The sequence below is a fragment of the Phyllostomus hastatus genome, unplaced genomic scaffold (genome assembly GCF_019186645.2).
Source record: "Phyllostomus hastatus isolate PE091 unplaced genomic scaffold, TTU_PhHast_1.1 phas_contig_58, whole genome shotgun sequence".
NCBI lineage: Eukaryota > Metazoa > Chordata > Mammalia > Chiroptera > Phyllostomidae > Phyllostomus > Phyllostomus hastatus.
In genome coordinates this window covers 18831073-18845000 of record NW_025333916.1, presented here as the reverse complement: position 1 = coordinate 18845000, position 13928 = coordinate 18831073, and the positions used below count along the sequence as shown (strand labels likewise).

The following is a 13928-nucleotide window of genomic DNA, read 5'->3' as shown; positions in this document are numbered from 1 at the left end:
AGGGTCATACACTATACTTGTATTTTTTACTCCATGCTCTTCTCTCTCTATTAATAAATTAATTCCTCAGTGTTAGTTTGGTATGTACCTGCCTTACTATAAATTCATTTCCTTTTCCTTTGAAGATAAAGTTTTGTAAGTATCACAACAATATTTTCCATGTTTAGGTCAGGTTTCTCATGTCAAAAGATTGAGTACCATTAAAACAATACTTACAATTTTCCACACTTTGCCCTGCCCTATGTTCAGATAATTTTTTGCAAGCCTTTAAATTTTCTAAATTGATTTTAAAGAGAAAAACAAAGGAGGGGAGAGAAATATCAATTGGGAATTGTTCCACTTATTTATGCATTCATTGGTTGGTTCTTGTACGTGCTCCGACCTGGGATCGAACCCGTTAGGCTGGTGTTGTCAGGGCAATGCTCTGACTGGGCTACTTGGCCAAGGCTCTGCAAGCCTTTTAAAAAGAGGAACACAGGGACTTCTGGCCAAGATGGAGGCATAGGTGGACACACTGTGCCTCCTTGCACAACCAAAATTAAGGACAACAAAAATTTTACAAACAAAAACCAACCAGAACAGACAGAAAATAGAACTGTACATAAGTCCCAACAGCCATTCATCCAGACCAGTAAGAGGGGCCGAGTCAGCAGCCAGCGGAAAGGGGTCGCAACAGGAAAAAGCTATGGCTGGCAGACTGGGGCACACAGGGCACAGGTGGTGGCTAGCAGACCCCCGGTATGGGCGGGGGAGGCAACGAGCAGACCCAGTGAGGTGTGCAAGGCAGCTGGCTGTCTGCAGTCACACATACATGCACAGATAAACCAGGTGAACATGGGCAGCGGAGCAGCGAGACAGACCCTGCAACTCAGGGCCACAGCGCCGGGAAATACAGACTAAAAGCACTGATTGGAAATACTTGTGTAGGTTGAGGTGCTGGGAGAGACTCCCAGCCTCACAGGAGAGTTCGTTGGAGAGACCCACAGGGTCCTAGAACAGTAAACAAGCCCACCCACCTGGGAACCAGCACCAGGAGGGCCTAAGTTGCTTGTGGGAAGTGGCAGAGTGGACTGAAATCCAACAGAGATTGGAGCAAGTGCCATTGTTCCCTCTCTGACTCCACCCCCACATACAGTGTCACAACCCAGGCACTGGGTTGCACCACCCAGGTGAACACCTAAGGCTCCGCCCCTCACACATAACAGGCATGACCAGACCCCCCGACAATGGCTCAAATGGAAAAATAAATCAAAGCTCCAGAGCCAATACTTTTAAGTGACCAAGAAATAGCCAATCTATCAGATGCACAGTTCAAAGCCCTGGTGATCAGGATGCTCACAGAATTGGTTGAATTTGGTTGCAAATCAGATGAAAAAAAATGAAGGCTACACTAAGTGAAATGAAGAAAAATGCACAGGGAACCAATAGTGATGGAAACAAAACTGGGTCTCAAATCAATGGAGTAGACCAGAAGGGAGAAAAAAACATCCAATCAGAAAAGAATGAAGAAACAAGAATTCAAAAAAACAAGGAGAGGCTTAGGAACCTCAGTGAGAGCTTTAAACGTTCCAACATCCAAATTATAGGGGTGCTAGAAGGAGAAGAGGAAGAGCAACAAGTGGAAAAGTTACTTGAACAAATCATAAAGGAGAACTTCCCCAATTTGGCAAAGGAAATAGACTTCCAGGAAGTCCAGGAAGCTCAGAGAGTCCCAAAGAACTTGGACCCAAGGAGGAACACACCAAGGCACATCAGAATTACATTACCCAAGATTAAAATGAAGGAGAGAATCCTAGAAGCAGCAAAAGATAAGGAGACAGACACCTACATAGGAGTTCCCATCAGACTGTCAGTTGATTTCTCAAAAGAGACCTTACAGGCAAGAATGGGCTGGAAAGAAGTATTCCAAGTCATGAAAGGCAAGGACCACATCCAAGATTGCTCTATCCAGCAAAGCTTTCATTTAAAAGGGAAGGGCAGATAAAGTGCTTCCCAGATAAGGTCAAGTTAAAGGAGTTCATCATCACCAAGCCTTTATTAAATGAAATGTTAAAGGGACTTATTTAAGAAAAAGAAGATAAAAAACATGTACAGTAAAATGACAGCAAACTCACAGTTATTAACAACTACACCTAAAACAAAAATGAAAACAAAAGAAACTAAGCAAATGACTAGAACAGGAACAGAACCATAGAAATGGAGATCACATGGAGGATTAGCAACAGGGGAGTGGGAGGAGGAAAAGGTACAGAGAATAAGTAGCTTAGACTGTAGGCAGAAAATAGACAGGGGGAGGGCAAGAATAGTATGAGAAATGTAGAAGCTAAAGAACTTACGACACATGGACATGAACTAAAAGGGGGATGGGGAGGATGGGCGTGGGAGAGGAGGTGCAGGGGGGAGGGAGATGAAAGGGGGAAAATGGGACAACTGTAATAGCATAATCAATAAAATATATTTAAAAAAAGAGGAACACAGGTAACAAAAGTTAACTTGCTTGATGCATGAATAAATAATAATACATGATTTGGTCAATGCAATAATCAAGATATCTTAAAGCTTAAAAATATTATTTTTCACTGTAAATATGGCATTTCAACACTTGCAATTTGAAATATAACAATTGACAGAAACACAAGTTCAATTGACTTTGGATATGCAAAATAAAATTGTCAAAAATATTAACTCTTTTCTAAACAAACATTTTAAAAATCTCTTATTTCCTATTATAGTACATTTAATTATAATAATCTTAGGAAAAAAGTCAGCAGATAGTGAACAAAGTAAGGTCTAAAAGAGTCAACTGACACAAGAGAAAGAAACTTCTCACCACAAAGTAGAAAGAAAAGGAAAGGCCCAAGGCTTTCTTTATCATCTCTTCTTTAATTCTCCAATTTCTTGCAGATTTATATACATATTTTGTTTTGGTGGGTGACTTTTTTCACAGAAATAATTACCAGTTCATTAATAACTATAATCAGTGTATCATAAAATAGATTATTCATAGTGGAGAATTTTACTATAGTATCAACAAAGCATTATGAATATTATCCACCAGTGAGGACTTCAACTGGCATTATTTGCTTAAGCCAAATAAAAAATATTTTACAATAAAATCTTTGTAACTAAAAATGAATTACAATCTCTTTTTAAAAAGCACTTTATTTTAACAATTCAGGGAAGGAAGTTGTGATAATACTCTGTTATTAACTACGAGACCTCTGGAGTGGTATGGAAATGAAGAGATGAAACGACAGCACACTACACCTTAAAGTTTAAGTTAAAAATTAAGGCAACTCATACCCACAAGTGAATTAAATGAAAGAATAAGGTGGGAGTTGGCTAGGCAATGAAAGCACAAAATACTGTCAAATTTTAATTAAAAAATGTTTTCAATTTAAGCAGACCCAGGCCAGTGATTTTTCATTATTTTTACCACAGTTCCATGACTTCTGACATTTTCATCAGAACAAATAAAGGCTTTTTCCCAAATTTAAAATGACAAAATTATTTTTAATTTTGACTTATAATTTCTTCCTCCTCTAAATTCAAAAGAATTTGATTTTAGACTTGTCTCATTAGCCTGGGGCTGAAAATACCTTAAGTTTTTAAAGTATAGTACAAAAAAAATTATTTTTAAGAAGACAGTTCTTTCTATATTAGAAAACAAACTTGATCACAGCTGTTATCATTTGTTTTGGGAATGCAATCACACATTCAAGAAACATCTGGGATATCACCTAGTAAATGCTTATATTCAACAAAGATTCCCTTCAAAGTAATCTGCCCTTGAAGACAAACTAGAAAGTTGGCACTCTGGCAGTACAAGACAGTCTGGAAAACAATACTGAAATGCCCTAGCCTAGAAGAAGTTAGAGAGAGGCAGAGGGGAAGAGATAGGTGGTTCAAAGTACTACCTAATGGATGCAATACACCTATCGAGATGTTTTGTCCCACTGCTCAAAAGTTTTTGAACTCATTAATTTTGATGCCTTTTAGTGCTTCTGCCATTTTTTGTTTCATTTCTTGCACACCAGCAAAATTTTTCCCTTTGAGGACTCTTTTTTTAATCCAGGGAAACAAAAAAAAGTCACTCAGGGTGAGATCAGGTGAACAGGGAGGGTGGGACACAGGGGTCATGCTGTTTTGGGTCAAAAGTGCTAAACACTCAGTGAGGTGTGGGCTGGTGTGCTCATAAATCACCCATCATGAAATGGGCAAATCAAGAGTCTTAAAAAAAAAAAATTCACTGAAGCCAAAGACAGCCTCTCACAACACCACCAGCTGGAAACACTGATACAGATAGGTTCCTATAACACTCACCTGGTGGGGGAAGCCTTTACTACACGGGGCACATCCTCAAGAAAATAATTCCATTGGGGGGGGGGTACTCCCCTCATATGATTAAAGGATTGGGACTTTGGACCACTGATAATCAGCCTGACCTGGACGGGAGGGCTGGAGACTGAGTTCAACCATTTTGCAATAACTCAATCAATCTTGCCTTGGTAATAAAGTCTCAATGAAAACTCTAGAAGATTAGTAAGCTTCCCTAGTTGGCAATACTCCATGGCTACTGCCACCCTTCAATGCCAGTAGGATAACCTGGAAGCTTTGAATTTGGAACCCACCCAGAATCTCCTCTATGTGTCTCTTCCTTTGGTTGGTTCTAATTTGTATCTTATTATAATAAAACAGTAATCCTAAGTATCTTGCTTTCCTGAGCTCTGACAGTTGTTCTAGTGAATTACCAAAATTGAGGGTAGTTCTGGGAACCTCCTCAACTTATGGTTGGTCTCAGCTGTCTTGAACTGACGTAACCAGTCTGGAGAAATGTGCCCTTAGCATGGAGTTCGGCTAACTCCAAGCAGTATATTGTATCCGAGTGGGCTTGTCTTTTTTCAGCTCTGGTTTTTCTTTCATAGAATGTCCTTGGAATTATTTCCTATTCCTCAATATATTACCTTTATATTCTACAGTGATCGATTTTCTTAATGAACCTTCCTGCACTACTGAAATTAAACTCCACTTAGGTATTGTGATTCATAAGGTTCAAATCTGTTACATTACAGCAGCTAAGTCTAAGTCTGTGCTTCCTCAGTAATGTGCCACAAATGGGTTAGACACGTGCTGTGCTGTTGTCCCTTAGAAGGCCTGGTGGGGGGACATGTGGGGGGTGGCACTGTGGTAGCTGGAGCACTTGGGGGAGGGGTGCCTCCCACCTCCTGCAGCATTCTCTGTTTACCCAAGAGCACACCACAAACAGGACCATGATGTGGAAAGACTAGAAAGTTATGAGTTAAGAAATCATTACTACAATTTTCCCATGACAGTATGTCAACAACATCAATACTTCTCCAGTATCAGACTTGGTTCTTCCAGCCTGTATGTGCTATACTTTAGCCACACTAAACTGCTATTGCTCCAGTACTCCAAGTTCGTTCACACCTCAAGCCTTCACACCCAAGATTTCCTCTCTCAGTGAGGCCATTCCCGTTCTATTCCAGCCACCTCGACTCTTACTGTTCTTCTGAATTCAGTTCCAAGGTCGTATATGTAAACTCTTTTCTACAGGATCTTTGTCACACTGGAGCACCTAGCAGATCTGTGCCTCCAGTAAAGAACTTACTACAATGGAATTATCCCCTTTCCCACTGTAATCTGTTGACTTTACTGGTTTCATGCTCTGTGATTCACCTCCTCCTTTGACTCATTTTACTTGGCCTTTTCCTTTGTTGCCTCTTAAAGCACATTTCCTAGAATTCCATCTTCTCTGAATTCAAACATTTTGAGGCCCTTTATTTCATTTGCTTCTCATGAAAACACAATTAGTTGTTTAGGGAAAGTATTATCTCCATCCTACAAATTCAAAAATGGAAGTTCACCCAAGTCAAAGAACTGCCCCATAGTCGGAATGAGAGCAAGCTGCTCAGCCAAGGGTAGAAATCAGGTCATTGGACTCCAAATTCAATGCATTTCCTAAATAGCACCCTGCCGTTCTAAATGAATTCTTGGTGTTTTAAGTTGACACTCTGAAATTGTATTCCCACAGAAACCCTCCGACCTGTAGAAAGGTGCTAAAGAACCACCATGGGGGATCCATAATTTGGGGATTGCGCCTTGAGAGCCTCACTCTACTCTACTCACTCTACTCTGAGTTCTGTCAAGTAAGAGCTCAGAAGTCATTCTTCTCCCCACAGAAACAAAAATCTTAAGTATTAAGTGAACAAGTTAATACACTTTCTTATATAACTACTTTGAGAAGAAACAAAAATGCAAAGAATGAGACAGAATTTCATGCTGACGTTTATCAGCAGAAAATAGATTAAAATAGTTTTCAGAGATAACATTAACAGCTAAATTCACTTTAATACTTTTGTATACCAAATATATAAAAAGTCATCTAAACCAGAAAAGACTGGAGTTTTACTCTAACCTTTCCAACCAGAGGTGAGCAATTTATTTTTACTTTACATTATTCTCATATGCAAACTCTCTCCCCCTCTTCTTTTCTCATTCTGGCCAGAAGCCTAACAGTCTGAGGATTACTGTTTCTGAGTTCCCTAGCTCTGATGAGTAACAATTTAGAAAGTGTTAGCATAACAATAATGTCGTAAAAAACAATTCACTGGCAATTCCCTAAAGAATTCAGTTTGTTCACTGAAATATTACGGTAGGAAACAAAGTGTTTCTTCTTTTTAGCCATTTGTTGCTCAACTGCCCTTAGTTTCATGTAAGACCGAAACACACACAGTACAGTGTTTCTACATCGTCTTCATCGTACAGTTTGAACAAAGTAAGACCTGTCCTTACGATATCGTTATTCATTAGAAATATTTTAAAAATCTCTGTTCTAATTATATAGTTCAAAGGGTTAGAAAAATAGCAAAAGTTTTCACTTGAGAAATATTTAGTGTGAAAAATAAATTCTTTAGGTTTCATTGTAAATATTTTGGTAATTTCAAAAACAAAAATCTACCTATATTATTTCAAATATACAAATAAAACAAATTTAAACAATCCACCAAAATATTTGAAAATCATCTATGGACTACCAAGTCATCATATAAGCTAAACAATGTTTCCCCTATTTATTTTCATAAAATTATTCAAATCACTGCAGCGTAACTATTTTCATTGTTTCAAAATTCTTTTTTTTTGGTTTTCTTTTTTTATTTTCAGTTTTTCCAATTTTTCCCCCTTTTATCCTCTCTCTGCCCTGCACCGCCCAACCCTCCAGGATTTTCCCTCCCTTACTTCATATGGGTTGTACATATAAGTTCTTTGAGTCCACTGTTTCCCATACCATTTTTTATCTCTCCGTGTCTATTTTATGCCTACTAACCATGCTTCATCTTCCCTGTACATTTTCCCCCCTATTCCTCCCTTCTCCCTCCTCACTGAAATCCCTCTGTGTGATGTCCATTTCTCTGATTCTGTTCCTATTCTAGTTTGCTTAGTTTTTGTTTTCGTCGTTTTTCTTTTCTTTTTCATGGTTTCAAAATTCTATTTTAGGTTCACAGATTCCAAGAACATTAGAATTAGAAGAAAACATGGAGATCTACCTTGCCATCATTTTAGAGCTGAGAAAACCAGAAGACTTTCTCAATATCACCCCACTAACGAGTAGTGGTGACTCAGAGAGGCACATGTTGGAGGTCAATGAAAAGGAGTCCTAGTCATTCACACACATGGTCTCCCTTTCTATTAGAAACTAATTGCTTTTTGGATAATAGATACAGAGTAGAGAAACTTGATTAGAGAAGCTCTGGAAAATACTGAAACATATAAAGAAGAAAAACAAAAATGACCCATATTCTCATCATTCAGAAAACTGGTTAAAATTACAATGCATTTTCTTCTACTCTTTCATTTTCCCTATAATTAGAAATACAGTATCAATGTACAATTTTACAAAATTGAGATAATATACACAATATTTTGTATTCTCTTTTACCACTATAGTGTTATAGCACACAGTGTTTTCTTATCACAATAAAGCAGCGGTTTTCAACCAGTGAGCCACAAGAATTTTTAAAACATGCGATACCTGACTATTCAGTCAGGGGCACTGATCTTTCTTCCCTTAGACTGTCAAATAAAAAAAAAAAAAGACAGCCAACACAATAGCCACCTAGAGTGAATGAATTAAACTATACCTATTTTTGTCAGATTAGCAAAAAATATATATATTTCTGGTGTGCTACAGAGTTGCAGTAGTTAGTTTATGTGTGCTGTGAGATAAAAAAAGGTTGAAAATCGCTAAATTAAAGTATTTAATTTAAAACATCTTTTACTTTGACTCTGTCATACTTTATGTAATCATCATTCTCCTATAGACATTGAGGTTATAAACAACAATGCATGTAAATCTTCATATTTTTGATTATTTCATCAGAAGAAAAATCTAGACATGAGATTACCAGAGACCAACTGCCATCCCAAATGTTGCACTAATTTATACTTTTATCAGTGGAGCAATACAAAATTCCTGATTCACTGTATCCCTCACCAATAATGGACACTGGTTTCTGTAATTTTGCCAGTGTCACAGAGAAAATGGTTCCTTAAATTTGCACTTATTCATTACCTCTACTGAACATTTTCCATGTATCATCTACATTTCTTCTTCTGTAAATGTTTATATCTTTTGTCTACTTAAAAATGTTTTAATGAAGTACAATACGCATACAGAATAAACATATCTTAAGTGCAAAGCCCAACGATTTTTTTCATAAAATGAATACACCCACATACCAGCATCTAGATGTAAAGACAGAGCACTCCAGAAGCACCTCGTGTTCCCTTCAACTACTAATTCCCTAAGGTAATCACTCTTCTGACACTGAATACCAGATTTTAGTTTTGCCTGTTTTTCACTTCTGCTCATCTTTATAGTAATAATTTTACTGTTTAAAAAAGTTACTTAGTATTTATTATGTAACACTTAAACATTATAGAAAAGTAATTAAAAAAGCAATGATTCATCCAAAAATCACACTACTTAAAGTAACTACTGTTAACTCTGCATGGATACACCAATATACAGAAAAAAGAGACAAATTATCCTACAGAATGGGATTATAATCCAACTCTAATTGAAGAAAAAAATAACTAAAATAAAACTAAAACAACAAAACATGACTCAAATTTCAGATAAGTGTTCTTTGAGTATATACAAGTCATTAAGAGATTTGAGTCTCATTAAAAAAACAAACAAAAGCTCTTTAAATTCTGCATATTAATTCATTTCCTACTAATGAAAATATGAAATAACTAATATGTACCTCTCCCCCCACCTCCTCCATTCCCCACCTACTAGGTTTGGTTTCTTATAACACTATTTATATTTTATCATTTACACTCAATTCTGTAACTGTAATTCCCATTGATTTTGGTTCTATTATTGTGAACCCTTTAATAATTGGTTTCATTCCCTTTCTATCTTTCAAGACAGTTACTTTCACGTTTGAGAATATGTACGTACAACGTTTGTAAAGAAAGATGACCCAACTTCCTTGGCTCACATTTTCCTTTACAAATCTGTAATAATAATGTAATAATAAAAAGAATAAGAGGAAATACTTAGTATTTAATGTTACATTTATTTTACATATGAAAAAAATCTGAAGTATTAACAGGTAAACTGACTTGCTTAAGGTTGCTCATTTTGTAATGTGGCAGAGCTCTGATATGAACACAATCGGTCTGGCTCAGGAGCCTGTGCTTTTAACTGCTACATTACATACTGCTTTGAACGTCAGCAGTCGGCACGTGACTCGGGGAACGGACAATAAAGGTGCAACTAGCTTTAAGAGGTTAAGGCCAGGCATGAAAGAAGCCCTGCAATGGAACAGTGCACAATAAAAATTGCACCATGTTCCTCAAAACTTTCAAATGTCTTGTTGGATATTCATGAGATGATGACTTGTTTAAAATTACCTGACCACAAAACACTTCACATAAAAGTACAAAGGAGTATTTTTGCAAGGTATTAATAATTTTCAAGGAGTGCAAATACCAGAAAAACTGTTCAATGTTTTGGAAATTTATGTTTCCGAGAGCAACATTACAATCCACAGCATTTGAGCTGCTAACACAACATGCCAAATCAGCCTGCACTCACAGCTGCCACAGTCGGGGTGGTTCTGCACACGAGTGCCAGCATCACTGAACCACTTCCTTTCTAGTGCAGCCATGGTCCCGTTTACACATCAATGTAACCATCACTTTACTAGAAATTGTGTTTGCTTCTTTTTTCTATTCAATTAGGACAACAAGCTGATTTTAAAATTAGGGATGTACTCTTATCTATAAGTTTCATTTCAGGATCCAAAAGACTCCTATATTTGTTGATGTCCCACACTATTATATGAGGGTTGTAATTTTTAAGAGTTTTTCTTTGACTTTCTCTGATGTCTTTAGTCCTCTTGTTTCTAAATTTTGTACACATAATGAGAAAATTTATATCACCTCTTTGAAGCGCTGTTTTGAGGGCTGGAGGTGAGATGAGGAGCAATGCCACTCTGCACCAAAATATTCCGTTTATTTCTACAGGTTCCCCTTTCAAAGTTCTACCTTTTTCTTTGTTTAAAGTTCTATTCCTTTCTTTACTTGAATTTTGCTGGTGGATTTCTGGTTGCCACTCTCACTGCTACTATTTGATCAGTTTGTTAGTTTTGGGGGGTATTTTATGATCCTGCTTCGCTCAGCTGCATCTCCTTGCAGTCCTTTTTTTGCACACTCTGGATAGAATGCTTTTCTTTTCCTTTGAAGAGACCACCCCAATAAATATTTTCCTTAGTATAAGACGGTGAGTCCTTCAACTGCTTTGTGATGAATGAAAATGTACTACAAGCTTTTCTAATCTCACTGCATTCTTCTGATAGCTAATATAGATAGCATAAGAGTCTACTTGGGGTCCATTATCACATATCACATCACTTGTGAAACTATTAATATTTTTTGAGTTACGACAATGTGCCATTACTGTTTTAAGAGCTTTGCATTTATTATCTCATTAATCTCACAACAATCCTGTGAAGAAGATTATCTTCATAGGAAACAGGTGCAGAAAGGTTACCTACCAATTTGCCCAAAGTCACATAGCTAGTAAGTGGCAAAGTAGAGATTTGCACCCTGGTTACCTGATAGCATCTCAAGATATTTATCCACTACTTTACTGCCTCCCAAGTTTTTAGGGGCCTCCCTTCCCATCAAGGACTAACTGCTTTACTATAGATTTTTTAATTATCATTTTCTCTTTACAGCCTTCCACAAATGCTCAATAAGTATTTATTCCCTTATTTTTCGGACTATATGATGCACCCCCTAATTTGGGAGGAAAGGGGGGTACATCTTATAGTCCAAATATAGCTTTACATTTACACTGGTGAAATATTATGTTATGTTATTAAATATTTTACCACATTTTTTGCTTCCAAATTTTTTTTCCTAGTTTCCTCCTCTAAAACCTGGGTGTGTCTTACGGTCTGAAAAATAACGTACTTAAATAAATGAAAGACTTAACTTCTTATTTTCACTGCTCTACCCCCATCTCTTTTAATGTACCTTTTCCTTCTAGCATTAAAGAAGGGCAAACTAAAATCCCCAATACGGTTTTTACTCATTTCTAAGTGGTTAAGGAATAACTGCACTCTACGACTTAAAAACAGTATTATAAAGCTTAACAATTTTAACCTACACTTTATAAGCAGCTGACCAAAGCTGACCAGAAACGTATGGAGGACTTTTGAGTATACCACCACACAGCCTTGCCATCACGTTTACTTTGAAGGGGGAACTTCTAGTAATAATCTGCAAGGATAGGTACTCCTCTTCCCTGCTTCTGGAAGAAGCAGCTCTATGCTCCCGGCAGCCCTGATCACCAATTACACACCCTGCCAGCTCTAGAACCAGTGACACACCAGATCTACTCAAGCTACCTGTGTTCCCATCAGAGCTCACTGCTCTATCTCCTCGTTTGTCAGATTTCTGACACAAATTAACAGGAGGTCAAGCATATTAACAGACTGTACATCCTAGGCAGCATGCTTGATTTAGAGTGAAAGGGTTAGTGATACAATATGCTAACATAGGAAAAGTTATTGCAGTTTCAGATACTGTAACAGGCTAATGGTTTTGGCATTATTTTGAGATAGGCACATCTCTTGCCTCCCTTCCGGTCACACCCCATAAATAACATTAAAGAATTTCTTTCAAGACACAAAACCACGTAAGTAAATGCATGAAGATAATACAAAGCAATACAATCTTGAATTTTCAAATGAAGACAGGTATTTTTAGTAGCCTACGGTAAAAAAAACAAACAAAAAACCAGCGTGGTAGAAACAGAATGATTATGAGAATAAAAGTTGGTTAATGTAGACAATAATTCTTTGTGGTAGAATTTATGTATATATAAACTAATTCAAAGTGGCAAAGAACCCTTACATATTACAAATGGAGAGCACTACCAAAGAAAAATGTACACATAATAATTAAATGTGGATAACAAGCAGAAATAAATGGAAATAATAATGGTTTGAGTAGAACAAACTTAAAATATTTACAAAGTTAAACATCAGCTCCGAACCCAACTTGTTAGAGGAGGACTTGTTCAAGAGGAAGAATTTACTTCAATTCTTTGCATTTTAATAAAAATGATGCAATGGCATCATTTGAAAACTGAGCTAATGTACTTTGGAAATTACTTACACTAATGACTGATGAAGATGTTGACAAATTTAAACCTTCAAGGTCAGCTATCAAGCTCGGAGAAAGAGCTGGTGTGGGACGCACAACTGGTGTGGGTACTGGGTTAACTGGAAGAAAAGGCCCAAATTAGCAAATGCGCATGAAGACTTAATGCATATTATTAAAAGCAACATTTGTATTTTGTTGGTAAATCTAATTAAGTTACTTTGATTAATAAATCTATGACAATTCTATTTAACATTTTGATTTAGTCAAGTTATTATCAAGTCAAGGCATTTATCAGTCTTAGCTTTCAAAACATAATGGTCTGGTGGGGGTAATGGTGATGGACGGAGACTTGGGGGGCAGAAGACTTGGGCTACAGAACACAGGATACAGTGTACAATGATGTGTTGTAGAATCGCACAACTGAAACCTGTGTAATTTTGCTAACTAGTGTCACCCCAATAAATTCAATAAAAAAATAAATAAATTAAAAAAACACAATGGCAAATCCTATAACAAAATAAGGATATAAATATCTTAACAGTTTTTGAAAATTTTTATTATATAACACTATCACCCAGCAAATTTACTAAAAGAAAAAGGTAAGAGACATTTTCTCAGACTAATATAAAGAATAACAATAGCTTTCAAGACAGTTCTCCAGTTCAGTTAAAAGTCTTACAGGGGCATGTAAGGGGGCTCAATGGAATGGAAAAACATATAATAAAGATTAAATTTTTTAAAAAGAGTGTTCAAATCCTTTCTCTATTTTATTCTCCACTGTAATAATTATAGTGGCACAAGCTATCTAATTCCCTTCTAATTATATTTTGTCAGCAAAAGCTATATGCTAGATAAAAATGTTTATCTTACTGTTACTCTTAAACTCCTACTAGAGATCAGACAGCTGAAAATTTGCAAATCTTTAAAAAATGCAAATCTGATTGCATGACTCCCCTGCTTAAGACTCTTGAAAGACTCACAGCCCTGGCTGGCATAGCTCAGTGGATTGAGCGCGGGCTGCAAACCAAAGTGTCGCAGGTTCGATTCCCAGCCAGGGTACACGCCTGGGTTGCAGGCCATGACCCCCAGCAACCTCACATAGATGTTTCTCTCTCTCTCTTTCTCCCTCCCTTTCCTCTCTAAAAATAAATGAATAAAAAAAAAGAGTTTCAATTAAAAACAAAAAGACTCACAACTGCCTACGAAAAGCCAACTCTTCACTA

The 13928-nt window shown here is 36.9% G+C and overlaps 1 protein-coding gene across 1 annotated transcript in view; it reads right to left on the bottom strand.

The window, feature by feature from the left end:
* Positions 1-13928, bottom strand: part of AP3B1 (adaptor related protein complex 3 subunit beta 1) — a 242378-nt gene that overhangs the window by 59816 nt on the left and 168634 nt on the right. Inside the window, exon 22 of the mRNA XM_045848192.1 lies at positions 12718-12824. Within this exon, the coding sequence (XP_045704148.1) occupies positions 12718-12824 (107 nt within the window). The remainder of the gene's footprint in view (positions 1-12717; positions 12825-13928) is intronic.